Source organism: Pelodiscus sinensis, chromosome 2, assembly GCF_052426305.1.
Source record: "Pelodiscus sinensis isolate ZL-2025 chromosome 2, ASM5242630v1, whole genome shotgun sequence".
NCBI classification, from domain to species: domain Eukaryota; kingdom Metazoa; phylum Chordata; order Testudines; family Trionychidae; genus Pelodiscus; species Pelodiscus sinensis.
Genome location: NC_143053.1, coordinates 148,166,789 through 148,186,816, shown reverse-complemented (window position 1 = coordinate 148,186,816; position 20,028 = coordinate 148,166,789). Strand labels below are relative to the sequence as shown.

The 20,028-nt window shown below is 42.6% G+C and overlaps 1 protein-coding gene across 5 annotated transcripts in view; it reads left to right on the top strand.

Moving 5' to 3' along the window:
• Nucleotides 1-20,028, top strand: part of BRD9 (bromodomain containing 9) — a 45,253-nt gene that overhangs the window by 13,159 nt on the left and 12,066 nt on the right. For 2 of the 5 annotated variants that reach the window (XM_075921566.2, XM_075921572.2), the window contains exons 5-10: nt 875-1,019; nt 6,331-6,441; nt 7,130-7,305; nt 12,282-12,426; nt 13,798-13,873; nt 17,262-17,357. In XM_075921566.2, the coding sequence (XP_075777681.1) occupies nt 875-1,019; nt 6,331-6,441; nt 7,130-7,305; nt 12,282-12,426; nt 13,798-13,873; nt 17,262-17,357 (749 nt within the window). The remainder of the gene's footprint in view (nt 1-874; nt 1,020-6,330; nt 6,442-7,129; nt 7,306-12,281; nt 12,427-13,797; nt 13,874-17,261; nt 17,358-20,028) is intronic. The other 3 variants (XM_075921575.2, XM_075921574.2, XM_075921573.2) reach the window with 3 other exon arrangements.

The following is a 20,028-nucleotide window of genomic DNA, read 5'->3' as shown; positions in this document are numbered from 1 at the left end:
GCTCTGGACGCCTGTGGTACAGCAGCTGGGGCACTGCCGGTTGGTCCCGTAGCGCCGCTCTAGGCGCTACTTGACCAACCCGGCCGCACCCCAGCTGCTCAGCCCCAGGCATCCTGGTTCAGCCACTGCTGGTCAGTTTCAGCAGCGGCTGAATCGGGACGCCTGGGGCAGAGCAGCTTGGGTGCTGCTGGGTTGGTCCAGTAGCGCCGAAGAGCGGCGCTACTGGAGCAACCCAGCAGCACCCAAGCTGCTCTGCCCCAGGCGTCCCCAACTCAGCCGCTGCTGAAACTGACCAGCGCTGACTACAGGAAGCCCGAGGCAGAGTTGCTCTGCCCCGGCTTCCTGGAATCAGCCGCTGATCAGTTTCAGCAGCAGCTGAATCTGGATGCCACTTCCGACTTAACATACAGATTCAACTTAAGAACAAACCTACAGTTCCTATCTTGTACGTAACCCAGGGACTGCCTGTAATCAAAATTTAACACCCCTACTCTTAATTAACTGCTTTAATGGAAAAAAGACAAATCCTAATAAAAAAAGATGAAAACAAGAGTTAAACTTGCAAGGTTCTGAGTAATAACATTTTCCACTGATCTTTCATTGTTTAAAGGAAACTAATGCAAGTGTAAATGCAGAATGTATTCCCATAAATCAATAAACCAACAATTAATTTCCAGCTTTGGCTTATAAATAAAAATATTCCCACAAAGACTAAACGAGTTCAAAATTCTCTGTCCCCTAACAGCAGATGGATGCAGATATTCTTTTTTTATTTAGACTGGTAGTATTTAATGACATAAAATAATATGTTATAAGGATCAGAGATCATTTTGTTTCCTAGCGTAATTATACTTATTTTTTATTTCATTTTTAGGAAGGATCCTCATGGGTTTTTTGCTTTTCCAGTCACAGATGCCATTGCTCCTGGATATTCCATGATAATAAAACATCCCATGGATTTTGGCACCATGAAGGACAAAATAGCAGCAAATGAGTACAAGTCAGTCACCGAATTCAAGGTGAATTGATAAAGATTTGGTTATTTCAGAACATTTAGATGAAAACTTTAATTTGGGTCACTTGTAAATAATGCATCATGCTTCTATATTCAGTTGGTAAGAGTGGGATTATATTGTATACTCAGTATATATCTGTTCTGCTGTCCTAGGGCAAATCCTAAAATGATCGCAGAACAATATGTACTACTGATAAGCTTACTCTGCTGTTCTATGCAATTCAGTGCATGAAAATAATACTCAGATTAGTAGTTCTAGAAGGACTTGTTATTTTAGAAAACTCTAGATGATTTGTTAATTCTAGATTAATCTATTAGTGACCAAAAGGTGATTGTGCCCTTTGGAGGCACTCTGGGTTATATTAAATGATAGATGCTTTATAACATAAATGAAATAAAATGAGCTAGCTATATGTGGAAATTTCAGCTCAGCTTTAATTGGAGAGTTCCTGTTACCATCTCCAATAGAAGTGCTGTGTCAGTGCAGCAGGGTTGTTGTAGCATATCTGGGAAGACACTCTGCGCCAATAAGAGAGTGCTCTCCCGTCAACATGATTACCCCACCTCTGCAAGAGACAGAGCCTATGTTGGAGGGAGAGTTTCTTGTGAATATATTGCCAAGGTGGAAAGTGCTTAGGATGCTGTAACTTGCATTGCTCAGGGATGTGTAGACCTCTCCTCCAATTAAAAAAATAATTTCAATTTCAGTTTGTATTATCTTTTTGTAGCATTAGTCTTACATTCTTTAATTATTGCCTTTTCCAAGTAATTTACAGTTTGAAATTGCTGATTAGCATTGGACCAGTTTCTTGGTTATTGTTGGCCTGTGTTAGGGGATTTGAAGAAAGGACCTGTTTCAGACCCATTGAGTGTATTTTGGTTCCAGTTACCAGGAACTATGCTGGTGATATTGGTTGCTCTGCTGGTAATGGATGAAAACAAGGTATTCATGATGATTCTTTAAGATCCATCAGCGTCCTTGATTATTCTTATTCATAAGGTGGTATTGATGCATCTTTAGAACTTAACAGAAGTTGGCAGTATTGCTATTGCGTGTTTTTGTTCCTTTCTAGGGCTGTAAGCAACTAGTCGACTACCTGATAAGCATATGCTTATTGAGTAGTTGAGCAGTCACTTGACTAGTCGCTTCACACACTCCCCCTCGCCCCCTCCCCACACACACTCTTGTTGCCTCTATCAGAGAGAGGCAGCAAGGTGGGGAGCAGGAGCCAGTGCTGGGGAGAGCCAGCTTAAAAGCCAGGTCCCCCTAGCACTGTCTTCTTGGGGAGGCGAGGGAGGCAGAGGCACAGCGTTTGGGGCCGGGAGCTAACTCTGCTGTGGCTCTGCAGTTTCCCCCCGTTAGGTATTCGATTAGCTGATAAATTTTGTTTAAACATCCCTATTCCTTTCTATGAGAGGTCCTACAGGGTGGTATTGGGCAAACTACTTGTCTTTGCAAAAGTGCTCTCTTTTAGGGTTAAAAGTCTGAGAGGGATCACTATGTTAATCTGTAACTTTAAAAACAACTTTTTAAAAAATGAGTAGACCTATGATACCTTAGAGACTAAGAAAAAATATATATTAGGGATGTTAAGTAGCATTTAATTAGCTTATCGACTACTCAGTTAGTCAATAGGGGAGGAGGATGCTTGCTATCCCCACTGTGGCATCTACAGTGTAAATGTAGTAGGAGCTGGGCTCTTACTACATCTAAAAAGCAGAGGCACAGCAGTGGCTTGCACTGGGTCATCTGCTGCAGCTCTGCCTTTTAAATGTAGTAAGAGCCAGGCAGCCTGGTTTGTGCTGGGTCCCCCGCTGCAGCTCTGCCTTTTAATTGTAGTAAGAGCCAGGTGCACAAGTGTCTCATTTCCTGTACTTAACAGAGTTCATATCCTTTTCTTTCAGATCTGGCTTTCATTATTGTGGTTCGTACTTAATCATTTCAGGGTTGGCATCTTGAAGTACATTCTATATCTTTATGAGCAGGGCTTGACAAACGGCGGCGAAAACCACTCGCCAGCCCCACATTGTGCATGCGCAAGAGCCACATTGTGCATGCGCAAGAGCCGCATTGTGCATGCGTGCGCCGCGAATGAACGGGGCGCACGGCTGAAATCTACTCGCCATGGGCGAGTAGATTGTATAATTTGTCGAGCCCTGTTTATGGGCATAGTCCCACATGGCAATCGTAGTGGGTGCAAAAGGTGATAGTTTTCTTATTAAGTGTACAAAAAGCACCTTACAAAGGTAGTCCATGAGAAGCCTAGTTCGTATTTGATTTTGAGATTAAGTTTGAGCTGTGGTATTTTACCTATATAACCATAAATGGTTGTTCTAGTTCTGTTTACAGGAGTGAACTCTCACTGCTGCCATACCAGTTATGATTATCTGAGGTACTTGACTCGCTTCCATATTTATGTATACGAGAAGAGTCATTCAGAAACATACGTTTCAACTAAGGAAAGAGAATCAGTGAGGGGAGCCTGCTATAGCTTTGCTGCCAAGGAGTGGAGCTTATTTCAAGGGCAGTAGCTTAGGAAAACACTTTTGTCCTCCTCTCCATATAGCTCTTAAGAAATAGTCACATCACATGTATCCAAACCTCCCTACCTTGTTTGCTCCTTCATTTTATGTGCCCTTGTTCGCCGTCCTCCATTTCTGTTCCTCAGATTATCTCTTCAAATTTAAAAGGCTAGAGGCAAATCCTTTAACCCAGGGGTTCTCAAACTTTGTGATATCGTGACCCCCCTCCCAAGTTGCTGCAACCCCCCTCCAAGTTGCTCGTGACTCCCAGGTGATTGGGACCCACAGTTTGAGAAATGCGGCTTTAACCACAAATATTCACCGCAACTATGTGGCCCTTCTGCTTCTTTAGCATTGTATTGATGGCTTCTGCCCTAGGTATCAGAGCAGCACTTTCCTAATCCCTGCTATGAACCAAGAAATTAAGAAAAAGATTTGTTCTAATTCTGAAAAGTTTCTTTATTGGTTAGGAGTTTGGATCCAGATTTTCAAAGGTCTTTAGGCACTTAAAAGATGCAGTTAGGCATCTAGTAGGATTTTTTTAAAAACATCTAAGTGTGTAAATCCAATGATGGGCATCTAGGAGCGTTTTAAAATCCCGCTAAACCCCAATCTGCATTTTTAAGTACCTAAACACCTTTGAAAATCTGGCCCTGAATCTGTATACTGAAAAGGAGCTTTTTTTTTCTCTTCCAGAAAGGCACATTTCCTGCACAAAAGTGCATATACAGAATATGTTCATGCATAAATGACTAAGAAATTTTGATTTGTGTGTAGTTACCTAATTTGTTCAGAGAATAATTTCCAATCGAATTGTTTGTACATACCCTTTAAATATTTAAAGTGTTAGTGGAAGTTACTTTGGCAACCAGTATTCTCAAGCTAGCACTTATTAAAAATGCCCTGGTCTAATTTAATGAAGGCCAAGGGACAGTGTTCGCTTTGATTCTTGCATTACATTCTGCTGAAACTTTCATATTCATTTACAGCCCACAGAAGAATTTTTAAAATAATTCATGGATCTCATGGAAAACTTTCCATTGAGTTATTGTGAATAGTGTTATCTTTTAATGTGCATGGAAAGGAATTGCACATTTAAAAGGCTTCTCTGATTTACATCACACTGTAGCTCTGTCACTGATGCTTGTAGAGATGTCCAGCTATAAGGAATACAGGCAGTCCCCGGGTTACGTACAAGATAGGGACTGTAGGTTTGTTCTTAAGTTGAATTTGTATGTAAGTAGGAACTGGTACATATTGTAGGGGAAACTCTAGCCCAGGGGAGTCCAAACTTTTTTCAAAGAGGGCCAGATTTGATGAAGTGAACATGCGTGAGGGCCGACCATTTTGCCTGACATTCTTTGAACCATTAAAATTAAATGCAAATTAACTATTTTATGCAAAGTTTATTGCAAACGGCATACTTTTCATTTCGTCACATGGATGACAAATCTAAACAGGTGTTAAATCACTCTGCCTTTCATATCTGAAAGCCAGATGAAAAAAAAATCCAGGAAGCTGAAATATATGTCAGGAACATTGTAAAGTACATTACATATTATTGGTAATAAAGGTTGTCTGTCAACTTTTAAGTTCAAAAAATATGAACAGGAACATAACACCAAGTATACATGTTGTGTCCAAATATATTTATAACTGATTTAGACCAACTGACATTAACTGAGATTTTACAATGTATTCATCTCAATACATATGGATTCGTTGGGGGCCTTAAAAGATAGATATTGCCAAATTACCTGGGGGGCCGTATTAAACCGGAACACGGGCCGCAATTGGCCCGCGGGCCAGACTTTGGACATGCCTGCTCTAGCCAAACATTTCTCCTGAGCTCAGTTTTATTCTCCCACACCTCATTTCCCTCAGTCCTTTATTCTCAAGCTGAGGTGTCTGCTGAGAAAAGCCGCTCCGCGTCTCCCTGGTCTGCTCGGGGGGGTGCTAGCTTCGCGTCTCCCTGGTCTGCTTGGGGGAAGCAGCTAGTGCGGGGTTGCCTCACCCCGTTTGTAAGTAGGGATCCGATGTAAGTCGGATCCATGTAACCCGGGAACTGCCTGTAGCAGATTTTAAAAGTGACGTGGAAAGCAAAAGAAGAAATATGGGTGTGCCTTTTCTTTTTTGTGTTTATGTTTAAAGGACTTCTGATAGTTAGCTTAAAAAATGCTTTTACTTTGGCAATTCTTTTGTGCTCTATTTCCTTTGAAAGACACCACAGAACTGGAATAGTAACATCAGAGATGTCATGCAATTAAACCAGAGAGAAGTGATTTTTATTCAGGCTGTTCTAAAATTCCTTGCTTTAATTGTTTTAATTTAAATTGGAATAAATGATTGAGAGGGGAATAATATCTTAATGATTCAGTGTGACCCCCAAAACCTTTAGTTAAGGTTGAGGGCACACAAAACATGTCTGTAACTGCTCCCTCCTCCTAGTAAGCTCTCCTGCAAAATCAAGAAAAGCTAAACTTTATATTTCAGCTTACTTCTGAGCTTAAAAAACTAACAAAGAAAAAGCTGTGTGTGCATAAAATAAAAGGTAACCTTTCGGGACTTCACTTCATAAGAAAGTAAAAAATGCAACCCTTTGTAAATCATTTTAAAATTTTTGACTCTTATTCACTTGTGTCCGTGGACACTTCATGGTGTTCTCAAAATGTCTTTACATTGAAGGCTTCTTAATGTGGCTGTCTCCACAGGATGTTATCTGGAGCTCTTTTATGTTCAGTTTTTGGAAGGGTTATGAAGTTTTAGCAACTCTTATGTTTTGTATTTTTCAGGCAGATTTTAAACTGATGTGTGATAATGCAATGACGTACAACAGACCAGATACTGTGTACTACAAGCTAGCCAAGAAGATACTCCACACAGGCTTTAAGATGATGAGCAAAGTAAGAGATCTATTAAAAACAAAAAGCAGAAAAGATTTGTAGAAAGGACTATAATCAGTCATAGTGATAAACATTATATCATCCATCTATCATTAATTATAGCAGTGCCCACCCACGCTGTTTTATGTAGGTGCTTGTTGGCATTTCCATTATAAATCCTCTTTCTTTTAGGTCCCGATTATGCTTTCCCACTAACAGGGCCTAACTCTATATAACCCAACTATAAAATTTGTTTCAGGCTGAAACTGTTGCTGCAAGATCTCACGCTAGAAACAAACTCCATTTATCGTGTTTAAATGAGCTGAGCTCTTTTAAAAAGCTTTATGGCTGTAAAAAGATAGTGGATTTGAGGGATTTTCCCCATGTCTATTACTCTAAAATATGGAGTTAATATGGAGTATTATTTATAGGTTAACTTGTGTGTGTGTGTGTGTTGCAATACACTTATGGTAAGTCTATAAGAAAAATAGACAACTGTAACTGCATGCATGTTTCTTGTTTCTTGATAGTCAGGTTGCAGAAATTCTGGTGCCATGCTACCATGACCAAATCATGTTGCATCACCATTGGAAATAAGACAGTAAGAGCAAAATAGGGCCATGGCCATTCCCATCCCATCCCATTATCATAGCATCTTGGCTATGAGGGAAAGGTAAAGTCCCTGCCGCTCTGTCCTTTCTGATTCTAGGAACGGCTGTTAGCTTTGAAGCGCAGCATGTCGTTTATGCAGGACATGGATTTTTCTCAGCAGGCAGCTCTTTTGGGTGATGAAGACACAGCTGTTGAGGAACCTGTTCCTGAAGTCGTTCCCGTACAAGTAGAGACTGCCAAGAAATCCAAAAAGCCAAGTAAAGAAGTTATTAGGTAAAGGTCTTAATGGATACTGCTTTGTAGCAGCTCTTGTTCTCTCGATCAGTGCGGCAGACCAGCAGGGGGTAAGGAGTAGGAAGCAACTTGTTGCAGTTTTGCGTTTTATGTTTTAAGTAATACAATTTATCATGAAATTTGACCATGCAGTAGTTTCACAGCTTGATGGTTCCAAATCCATAACAAGCCACATTGCTTCTAAGGATGAATATACCTCCCTCTACAAACTGTGCTTTAAAAATGCGATCCGAATGTACTTTGATGGTGCCTTAAAGCCTCTTTCATCTCCAAGAGTCTGTCACTTTTTATCATCATATTTCCCAAAAGTTCTTGAAGTTGCAGAATAATTCTTTTAAGTGATATTAAACTTATTGAGAAACTATGAACTTCATGTTTTAAAGGATGACTATCTTTACACTAAAGTAATGAAAAAAGTTGCAAAAAAATCAAGTTCAAAATAAGTAAATAATACATTTTTTGTAAGTGAAGGTTTGTGTGTCAGGATACAAATCCTTTAAATATGTTTTCCCCTTTTCCCTTCTTGTTTATAAGGGTTTTTTTTTTATTGAAAAGAAAAATCTGATTGATTATAAACGGGAAACAACTGGCAATTTTGTCAATTGAACAAAATAAACACACTGAAAAAATAGCGAAATTTTTGCAAATATATTTAATGTAAGGTAATTTTACTTATTGTCAGGGCTCAACAAATTATGCAAAACCCTACTCACCAGACCAAAAAGGGACTCGCCACCAGAGAACGGGACAACCGGGATGGCATGTTTGTTTACATCAGTTATCATGGCCGCGGTTATCGTTGTTTGTCATTCTTTGACGTTTTGATGCGGTCTCAAAAATTTCAGTGAAAGTTACAACAGTATTTTCATAGGCATGTGCAGTACATTTCATTAGGGTGTGCACCCAAAGAATTTTTTAAAAATGTATTCTTTGACCCCCCATTAGCCATACCCCTGACCCCCATTAGACACACCCCCTGACTCCCATTAGCCACGCCTCTGGTGGTAACACTCTTGGGGCAAGATGGACACATGACCAGAAGTAAAAGGTATAATGTGACCCCCCTCTAAGGACTTTTCCCACCATCCTCCTACCAATAGGGATTAGTTAGGGCCCCACCAAACCCCCCTCATGCAACTATCCTGCAATTGCATTAACCCACTGTGTGTGACATTAACTCGGGGGCGGAGAGGCTGGGGGAAGTGTTCCCTCTAAGAGTTTCCTCCCATGAGCAGAATGAATTTTGTGTTGTGCACCAGTACTGAGCTTATGTGGCTTGTTTGGATGTGCTACTGTGGCACCCAAGTTATTAATAAATATCTTATAAACCTCTGCCTTTTCCCTCTGCTGCCATGTCTCCTCCCCTTGCTCCATCATCTCACCTGGTGCCTGCTGCCCCCCAACACCTCACCCTCCTCTGCTGTCCTGATTCCTGCCCTTCTCACTGCCCTCAGCCTTCCTGAGACCTGCCCCCCTACATCAGCCCTTCTCTTCTCTCTCCCCCCCGTGCCCATTCCTCCAGTAGCCCCACTCTGTTCATGTGAGCTACCCCTCCTCATCCCCTCTCCTAACACCTCCCTCTACACACCTGCTCTGCCTCTCTCCTCTGGTCCTGGTCCCTCACCCCTCCCTTGCAGGTGTCCGCCCTTCTGCTTCACCCCCAGAATCCTCTGGCACCTGCACCCTCCTGGTGCCTCCCCCTTCCCTCACTGCCCCTGCCCCCTTTGTCCTCTTTTTTCCTGATGCCCACCCCCCACCACCCTCTGCCCCCATTCTCCTCATGCCCCTGTGCCCTCACACATGCCTTGCTCCATCCCTGCCTTCCTCATGCCCACCCCTTCTTTCAAGCCTTCTCCCAGCACCTCCTCCTCCCCCCGCTAGGCCCCAATGCCCTTACTCTCTCCTCTCCCAGCATCACCCTGTCCCCCTCCCACTGACGCCTCCCCTCCTGCCCTTTCCCTCATTGTATCCACTTGGCCCCCTGGCATTTGTCTCTCCTGCACCCCGTCCCTTGGTGCCTTCCCCTTTCTTCTCCTGACATGCCTCCCTCCCGCTCAGCACAAGCCCCTTCTCCCTATTTTTTCCCTTTCCTTCCCCTCCTCTACCTGGCTTCTGCCTTCCAGTTTGTGGGGCTGCCAGAGCCTTTTTTAATCCGGCGGTCGCCGACTGTGATGTACGATGCCATGTCACGCAAGCATCCTGGTGTCTGCCAGCATCCCGCCCCCTGGCTCGCGCGCTGTCTCCTTGCGCTGGAGCTGCACACAGGCAGCCCGGCACCGAGAATCACCGAACTTCCCCCTCTCCGGCGGCATTCCACTCCTCCACCCAGCTGGCAGATCAGATGGGGCCACGCCACCCGTAGTGCAGGCTTCGGCCAGCCCATCACAACAGCCCACTGGGCCAGTCCGCCCTTGCACTTGCCAGCTGGTAAAATCTACTCACCGCGGACGAGCGTATTTGTCGAGCCCTGCTTATTGTAATTAGTCCATTCCCAACGTGTTCATAACTGTGAGGTTCTACTGTAGTGGGAAAGAGTTGTACAATAATGTAAGTGCTAGTGCTTTCATTCATAAAACTTTTATTTTTCTTGGGTGGAATTGAGAATAAACTGGAAGTTGGATTCTTTTAATGGGAATACAGGCTCAACACGATTTATATACAAAATAAGGAGGAGCACCTTCATTTAGATTTGTACAATAGGGCCACAGTTCTGATTTTTACAGGCCCATTACCATAGTATCTGAATACTTCACAGTCTTAAGTGTATCTATCCTCAAAACACCAGTGTGGCAGAACAGGGTATTGAGCCTCCCGAGTCTCAGGCTAATGCTAATCCTCTTGGTGCTCTACCAGAGTATAAATTCAAATAACTGTGACTTATTGGTCTCTAATTCCATTTAGCTGGTCAGATTTTGAGGTGCTCTCAGTATAATTTGTAACTTCTCCTGGTCCCCTCAGTGTTTCTGTAACTCCCTTGGAATTACTTAGATTCACACCCATTTACCAACTTGCATTTTGTACAACAGGAAGGGCTTGATCATGAATCATTATAGTTAGGAGTTCTTTTGTAGTGGGAGCCAAACCAGAGCCTAATGGTATATGTTTGTTCAGACATCACTTGTGATAAAAAAGGAGACAGGAAATCCTTTAGGATTTCTTTCAGTAGTACGCTGTGAGGTAAAATTTTCAAATAAGTTGTAAATGACTTCGATGATTGTTCCATTTTAAAAAATAACTTCGGCATTTAGCCCGATTTGCTTTTGAAAATGACACCCTTGGTCTTTATCTCTTACTGGTCAAGTTTCCTGAAACAGAAGTGTAAAAATTTGACTCTTGTTCAATGTCAGCGAGACCTAAGCTTTTAATGATTTTAATCTGTTAGTTAATGGGAATGAATAAGGCAGTAATGGATATTTCCCTCAAAATAATACGAACCTATGACCTTTTATATTTTTCTATAAATGTTATTTTTGCAGTATTTGCCATTTTACACATCACATCTGAATTTGGGCCACTAGGCTTAAGGCAGTGCTGCTAATGAGATGCTCCAATTTTACTTAATGCGTCTGCAGTCTGAGCCTCACAGCTCCCCGTGGCTATGAATTGCTGTTTGCAGCCAAGGGGAGCCACGGGAACCAGCGTTCTGGGCCACGCAACTTCCTGCGGCTCTCTTTGGCTATAAACGGCAAACTGTGGCCAATGGAAGCCACAAGGCTCCATGGCTGCAGAGCTACTAAGCAAACAAACCAGGACGACCTGTTAACAGCTGCTGCCTATTTTGAGAAACACTGACCTAAGGGATTCTGTATTAATATAATTTGCATGCTGAGCGATTGGAAGGATCACAGAATGGAAAACAGATTGGTGCAAGTAGACTGAAAGCATTATTAGTGTAAGGAAAGCTAAATTATGCACCACTTTACACAGAACCTCAGACCTTGCTCATGGTGCCTCATGACCTTCTAATTCTTAAGGCTTTTAGGGCATGTCTAAGTTTTTTTTGGAATAACAGCTGTTATTCCGAAATAATCATAAGAGCATCTACACAGCAATTGCATTATTTTGAAATAAATTTGAAATAACCAGCAGCTTATTCCGACTTCTGTAAACCTCATTCTACAAAGAATAACTCTTATTCCAAAATAGCTATTTTACAATAAGGTGTGTATAAACTCTCCACTTCTGCTATTTCGAAATAGTCCCTCACCAAGGCCATTCTAAGTTATTCTTCCTGGCACTCTAAATTGAGATAGCACATCTACATTGGGGAAGCCTGCCTCAGACTAATTTTGTGGCTTCCTTGTAGTGTAGACGTTCTATTTTGAAATAAGCTATTTCTCAATAACTATTCCGGAATAGCTTATTCCAAAATAACTGTGCAGTATAGACATAGCCTTAGACTGAACATTATTTTTTTAAATTTATATAATACAGAGATGGCACATTCCATCAGTATCGTCACATCTTCCTCCAACATTCCCTTTTTTGCACTTATACGTGCAATAGTTCAAACAGTATATCCCACTCCTTTAATGCATGATTTGTGATTTTTCCAATTGTATTTAGCCACTTGTAGCTGTTTTAGTTAAAAGGATTCAACTGAAAGGTAAATATTAAAATTCACACTTGCCATCAGAAACCAGAGTTTGTGATGGATGTTGACCAATATGATCTTGTTACTAACATTAGATGTTTCAATTGTTTGTAATAATACAGAAATGACTAAAATCATGAAGGAAATTTTTTGTCTACTCCGTTGTTTATTTAAATTGAAGTTATGGTAGGACTTTATTCACATGCAAGAATTAAACATATATACAAATTAACACTATGAAGAAGATTGGTGTTTTAAAATGTGTATACTACTTAGCTAGCAGTCACAAAACTCAGTTTGCTATTATTTTGAAAACACATTTGGTTCCATTTTTATTTCAACAATTTGCACTTTGTTTTAGTTGCATATTTGAACCCGAAGGAAATGCATGCAGTCTGACAGACAGCACTGCTGAAGAACATGTCCTAGCCTTGGTGGAGCATGCAGCAGATGAAGCTCGAGACAGGATCAGCAGATATCTACCAAACAGCAAGGTCTACAACATGGTCAAGTCTACCATTTTATATAGTGTCTGACTTGTAAATATTTGTCATGTCACAGGAAGTAGGTTCTATGGCTATTACTTACATTTCTGAAGAGTCAGAAATGGCAGGTGAAATTCATCTTTTATGGAAGGCCAGCAAAAGGACTGCATATTGCTTAGGTCCCATTTAAGCCATTTAGTGAGGGATGAAGTAAGTGACTCTTACATAGTGTGTAGGGTTCGTGTCAGATGTCAGCAGAATTTCACTTGGAGAAAATGATCAGGTGTTTAGGTTACATCTAGGTTAACTGCATTGGATTTCTTATCATTAGAGATGACTATAACAAAGTGGCAGGATTCTCTTTTTGTCTACCACATTAATAGGTAGCTGGAAGTAAGCCTTAGAATGTATGTGAGGGTTCTTAGGAATTATTTCTGCTTTACTCTGTTATCAGCATGTTTTTGTGTCCCTGCAAATCCTATTTATCAGTCATCTTCCTGATCATAGCTTGTCTTAGATGTGTAGGCACAAGTAGTCATGATCCTGTGAATTTATTTTTTCCTAAGGGCTTGATACAGTACTAATTGAAGTTTGCTGTTTCCTTTAAACAAAAGAGAACTGAAGTCCTAAATTTAATCTCAAAGACAGAAGGATTAACTAGTTCATCTCATTCCTGTGATTCTGTAGAAATTGGGTTAAGGGAGTGCTAAGGGTGCAGGAAGGTATAATGTCCCGGAAACAAGATGGAGCAAGTGTTGAAAAGATTTGAGAATAAGCAGTTCATAATGCATTTTGAAATGGACATAATCAAGGATGGCCACAGTAGTCTCATGTGCTGGAATGAAGAGCGGTTTAGCCATGGCATTTCACACCTTGGGTAAAATCCTGGCTCCTGTGGAATCATTAGTAAAACTCCCATTGCCTTCAGTGGGGCCAGGATTTCACTTTTATACTTCGAAGAGCAAGGATTTAGAAGGCTCATAAAGGAGGGAGTTGCATACTTGTGCTGACTATTAAAAATTCTTGTCAGAAAAGGGGACAAATCAGACCTGAGGACCAGAGTTAATATGGGGTTTCTTCCTGGGGGAGCAAGTTTAGGTCTGAATTAGGAAGGATGGTAACGAGTCAGATAAGGGACAAAGAAACATTTGTTCCAAAGGATGTCTTCAATCTTGGCATTAATTAGAAGGAAGTAACTACAGCCAGGATCCTACATTCATTTTTACTGAAAAAGGACTAGAAAAGAGCAGTATAAGCTAGGCCAAGTTCAACTAGGACATTTTTTCAAAGAAGCCCGTGTAAATTAAAATACATTGTTTCAATTTTGGATTGTTTTGAGCTATAACAGTGAATATAAGGGCCATTCCTTTATCCATAAACTTCTATTTACAGATGGGGTATCTGAAAAAGAATGGAGATGGATCTTTATTATTCAGTGTGGTCAATTCATCAGATCCAGAAGCAGAAGGTAAATGTTTTGTTCTTTTAAACCATGTATTTCTAATGGTAACTATGGTGTAAAAAGATAGCTGGCCCCTCAAATGAAATGTGGCTCAGTTTCAGTCCAGATGCACCCTCGTTTGTTCTAATGAGAAGTGAGCGACTGCCTCTGGAAGTTTTAAATGAGACGCAGCCCAGAGGCAGGGGAGAGTTCAGAATCCAGGGCCCAGAAAGGGGGAGAAAGCCAGAGTCCAGAGACCGCTCAGAAGAAGAGCAGAGCTGGGTTGAGAGCTTCAAGAAGAGGAAACCCCAGATAGAGGGAGCTGTGAGAGTTTGCTGGTGAGCAGCAGAGCCAGATCAAGCTGCTGGTGAAAGTAGGAGACAGGAAGGCAGTTAAGAGGTAGGAAAAGTCACCTGCTAACTTTCCCTAGATAGAGAGCTGTGGCCAAAGAGAGATGAAGGCTGAGAGCAGCACAGGGAGATACCTCCTGGCTCTCTGATCTAAAGAAGGCTGATGGCTGGGTAAGAGATGAGCCTGCTGATGTCTCCATGCAAGAGTTGGAACCATACGTGGGAGAGAAACAGGGCAGTGAAGCACTATAGCTAAGAGGGGCTGAGGCGAGCCTCGGTGGGATGCTGGAATTATACCTGACTGGTGAGGCGTGGAGAAAGATGCTGGAGCTATACCTGTGGGGTACGATGTGGTGAGAAATGCTAAAACTTTACTTGGTGTTAATGGACTGCTGGGATTTGAAAGAGTGAATGAATTGTATGGACTGTGCTGGGGAAATCTGGATTGGGGACCGTCTATATAGTAAATTAACCCTCAAAGGACTATAATCTGAAAGCATTTGTGGAGTTGCTTAGGACTCTAGGAGAAAGGGGATATTGAGGCAGGCACACAGGAGGATGCCCTGTGGAATACTGGAAAAGAGAATCTGAGGGGAAAAAATGGCTTTCAGGGTCATCCTGAGAGGCTGCAAAGGGATGTTGTGGAGACAGCCACCCTTTGACATTTATAACAAACACTGAAAGTCAAGTGAGAATGTCAGAAAATGGGTCTGCACTTTAAATTGTATTGGCATAGCTATGTTGATTATTGTGTGATTTAGTTAATCTACCTGTGTGCAGTTGCTTATCGTTTGGAGGTTTATAAACTCTAATTTTGACAATGTTATTTTATGTCTTTGCAACACTATCAAAGAGAATCCATTGTCCAGCTGTGCCGGAAGGACAGATGTCACTGGATGTGGTTTAATTAGACTGTAGCTTTATTCCTTAGTATTTTGGGGTATCCTGCAGATAGAATTGTGCAATGCAGGTCATTCCATAATCATTTACATATAACCAGACAGCTGCTGGCAGCACTCCCTTCTATTGGTCCTGGTCCTCAGCAAACCCACTGCTGGGACTTGACCGCCACTTTCCAGAATAATCATGGGAGAGCTATAAAGTAGTGGGGGTTCCTGTCATATTAGTAATTGGAGCCCTGAACTTTCCTCAACCCCTCTTTTCTACTCTTTCTTTTTTAGAATACCTCCTTTTAAATCTTTCCCACTTCATAATATCTCATGTTCATACCCTGTGGAGTACCTGCACTGGACGTCTGCCTGAAGCTTACTTAATGAGTTGCAACATCATTGGCGGCCCTTCATTTTTTGCCCACTAAGCCCCCAGCCTGCTTTAGAGAAGGTGAAAAAACCCACCTCACCTTGGTCAATCTGGGAGTGAGGCAGCATTTCTTTCCCAGCTCCTTCCTTGCCCCTCTTTGAAAAAGGAGTGACTAGCATAAATGCCCTGAGAGGATCATAATGAAACCTGGTATTTTAACTACTATTGAGGACAAAGAGATGGGTACTGCTTATCCTGGACCAGATAATAGAGGGCTTTTACTGCACTGGCATAGGCATAAATACCTACCCCATCATCTGCAAGTGAGTGTAAGAGATGGGGTAGGGGGCTTAGAGTACCCATGTTGACATTGTATGGAGCTGTGGTAGCTGGTAACTCTACAGGTTGGACCTCTGTGGTCCGGCACCCTTGGGACCTGACTGGTCCCGAACAAGGGAATTTGTCGGAGCAGGGGAGGTTCCTTGACATTGGCCTCCCAGGCACTTGCCAGCTCTGCTTTCTTGGCCCAGCCAGCCCCCTTTGCCCTCAGCCAGCTGTGCTGCCAGCCCTGACTGGCCCTCTCAGCCCTGGGACTCTCAGCTGAGCCCCCTGCTGCAGGTCTGCAGCCGCATTGCGGGATTCTGTACTGTCTGAGCCCCTGCCGCACTCCTGGCTGTACTGCCAGTTGCTCGTACAGAGCTGCTTCCTGTAGCAATGTGCTACTGATAGAAGCCTAAGTTCTCCCTAAGAAGCACATTGCTACAGAAAGCAGATCTGTACAAACCACCGGAGCTCCCCATGCTGCCTGAGCTCTGTGCTGTGGGAATCCCTGCACTGACTGAGCCCCTCGCGCAGGACTTCTGGCTGCACCACCGGCGCTCCCCGCTCTGGTGGACCCCCTGCCACGGGACTCCCGGCTGCATCACAGGATTCCCTGCACTGCCTGAGCCCTCTGACGCTGTGCTCCTTGTGTTGCTTGAGACCCCCTTCCCCTGGGCTCTCTGGTCCAGGAATATCCACGGTCCCGCCAGACAGTGGATGTTGCCAAACCAGAGAGTCCCAGTTTAGGGAGGTACAACCTGTAGTAAATCTCTAGCCATTAGAAGGGCAGCACATCTCCTATAAGTCAGACAAAGCCCCCACATCCTCTCTCAATGTTCAGTGAAATCATTGTAAGTATAATATGTTTTTCATTTCATTAAGTATAGAAACAGGACACATTCAAAATCACTTATGCCGTCTATCTTAATTAAAACATTTTATGGAACTTGAGCGTAGAGTCTCCATAATCACAATTATAAATTTGCACATTAATTTAGCATTCTTATTTTTTCATTGTAGCCTTTGTCTCTGTAAACATTGCTGTTTATATGATTCTTTCTACAGGCTGGGTTTTTTTGGGAGGGGGGGAGGGATTGTTTGTTTTTTAAGCATAAAAAAATTAAGCATTATTTAAGACATTGCTGTTTTTGCTCTTGTGACAAGAGGAAATGTTAAGATGATACTGTGCACTAAAAAAAAAACCCAAACTTTTGGTTGAATCCTTGAAATTTAGCTATGTGTAATTGAATGTGTTTGGAAAATTAGAACAAGAACTTGGATTGTTGTGGTTGTACTTCTTGCATTACATTTTATTTTTATTTAGTTTTATGGCATCTTCCATCAGTATGACGAGTATCCAAATACTCTTTAAGATTAAATAATCTTGATTCCATAATCAGGAATATATAAAATGTATAGTAGGATAGTTTGAAAAGATCGCTAAACATATAATATGAATATTTTATTTAATCAAATTATTATAGAGGAAGAAACTCACCCAGTGGATCTGAGTTCTTTGTCAAGCAAATTGTTACCTGGCTTCACTACACTGGGCTTTAAAGATGAACGAAGAAACAAAGGTAAATGTGTAGGAAGAAAATAGCTTAATTAGAAGACAAGTGCTTGATCGAATATAGAATGCAAATAATTCCAAGTTATTCCAGTCTCCAAATTGCTAGTACGTTCAACTGTTGTTAATAATTATAGTATTTGCATTTGCAACGGAATGCAAATGTTAATTATCAAAACAAAAAGCAGAGAATGGAAATAGCAGTATTACAATGCTATATTGATTTAATTATTGTTCAGTTGAATTTGTAGTAGAATTTTTTTTTTCTAAAGCTACTTACATTTGGATGCTTTCTTGGAGATAAAAAATTATTTCTTCTTAAAGTAGAGTCCCTATGGCTGCTGCACTGTAGCTGCTGATCAGAGAACTTCAGTAGCAGTATCTGTCAGGCCCATGTGTACACTATCTCTCCTTATGTTGCGAAATGAGGCTAGCCAGTGCATGTGACCTAATCATCCTCAATTTCTTCTTGACCACTCCTGGCTAGACATGGAGCCTTAACTGTTTGGTTGTAGATTAACTCTCTTACTTTTGCTAAATTTTAGCTTTGAAACCTCTTTTGTTTCTTTCCTCATTCTGTTTCTTTGGCCATGCTCCTCCTTTCCCCCAGAAAGAAAGAACTATGTTCTTTTGTCAGCTCCCCGTAGTGGGAGTCTCAGCTCTCCGGGCTTCAAGAAAGGCCGCACTTGCAGCGAGGTGATCCCAGTTGCAGACAAGCACTTCCAGTGCATACTTTGCATTGATGAGGGCCACATCCAGCAGAAGTGTTCCTTCTTCGAGCAGCTCTGCCTGAGATTCCACAAGAACAGAGAACTGCCAAAAATATCTTTGCGGAGGCAGCTTTCTGACCCAGTCCTCCTGTGGACATGAATCTTTCCCTCAACCTTCGCATTTGAACATAGGTCAAAGAAACAGTGTGGAGTGTCCTCTCCAAAGTCACCTCCATAAACTCAGGGATAGCTGAACACAGTCAACACCTCACTCTGTATCCTTGGCACTACCAGCACTAAGCCCGTGTTCCTCTGGCACCCAGGCCTCATGGCAGTTGTCAGTATCTGGTGTCAATGATAGGTCCACAGACCCTTTGGGCCTGTGCACTGAATCTTTGATATTGAGAGATAAGGTGAAATGCCCTAAGACCTTCCTGATATGTGAGTTGACATTGGTACCACCAGTGATAGTAGCCCATCTGGCACCAGAAAAACTGTTACGACAAAGTCTTCATCACATTCAACAACCAAATAGTTCCTTAAGGGTATAACAAACCTCTTCTCTCAACTTCCAATTCCTATGCCCTCCTGGGACCTAAACCTGGTACTGAAGGCTGACCAGTCCCATTTGAACCTATGGCAACCTATTTGCTGACATACTTCTTAATGATAGCCAGGGCTCGACAATGTATGTAATCTACTTGCCCGTGGCGAGTAGATTACATCCTGGAAGAGCCGAGTTCAGGCAATCTGCACATGCGCAGAACGCCGGACAGCACGGCTGGCGAGCCCTGATGATAGCAATTACCTCAGCTAGTCGAATAGGGGAGATAGCAGCTCTGTTGGTGGAATCACCTCACACAGTGTTGTTCCCAGACAGGATTACACTGAGGCTGCATCCAAGGTTCATTCTTAAAATAATCTTCTCTGTGAATCAGTCAGTCCACTTTCCCGTCTTCCTCCCCAGTCATCACCAAGGCAGTAGGGAGGCCATGCTGCATACCTTAGGGATCTCCTAACATCTAGCATTGTACTTGATAGGCCAGAGCCTTCAGGAAGTCCTCTAGACAGTTCCTCTATATGGCAGAAAGATCTAAGGGCTCTGCAGTATCAGCCCAAAGGCTCTCCAAGTGGGTCTCGAATTGCATTAGACCGTGCTACCAAATTCGTAACTTGATCCCTTCAGATTTGATACGTACATGTTCCAGAAGGTTGATCTCATCTGTTGCCTTCCTTGGGGATGTCCCTATCGGAGAGAGCTGCAGAACGGTGTCCATCAGTTCAGACCTTTGCAGAACACTGATCACTCCGAACTCTGACTCTTATGTCATATTTGGATCCATAGCACTGTCATCTGTAACGACCCGACTCTACAGTCCCAGCCCTCTAGACGGAGTACTGCTCTGGAGTCACCTGCTGTGGATAAGCCATATGGACTCCACTGGAGGAAGTTACTCACCTTGTACAGTAATGACAATTCCTTCAGATGTGTATCCCTATCTGTGCGCCCCAATTCACCCTCTTCTTTTCTGTTTTGGAGTTTTCATTCATGACTCTGGGTAGAAAAGGAACTAAGAATGGTTAGCCCGCCCGTGCTGGATAGCCACATGGCAAGGCACAAGGAGACTACGGATGCTGGATTGAGATTAATCAGCTAATCGAGTAGTCGATGGAATTTCAATAAGTCAATACGGGGGGCTCTTGCTACTCCTGCTGTGGCTCTGCAGTTTAAATGTAGTAGAAGCTGGGCACACAGGAGCTGGCGTCTTACTATATTTAAAAGGCAGAGCCACAGTGCCACTGCCAGTCCATTCCTCCACCTCCCCCCCTCTCCCCGCACCACAGAGCTGGAGCTGGGGAGAACTGACTTTTAAGCCAGCTCCCACCCATCACCAGCTCCTGCTCCCCTCCCCTCCTGCTGCCTCTGATGTAGAGGCAACAAGGTGGGGGGGGAATGCGAGTAGTCAGCTC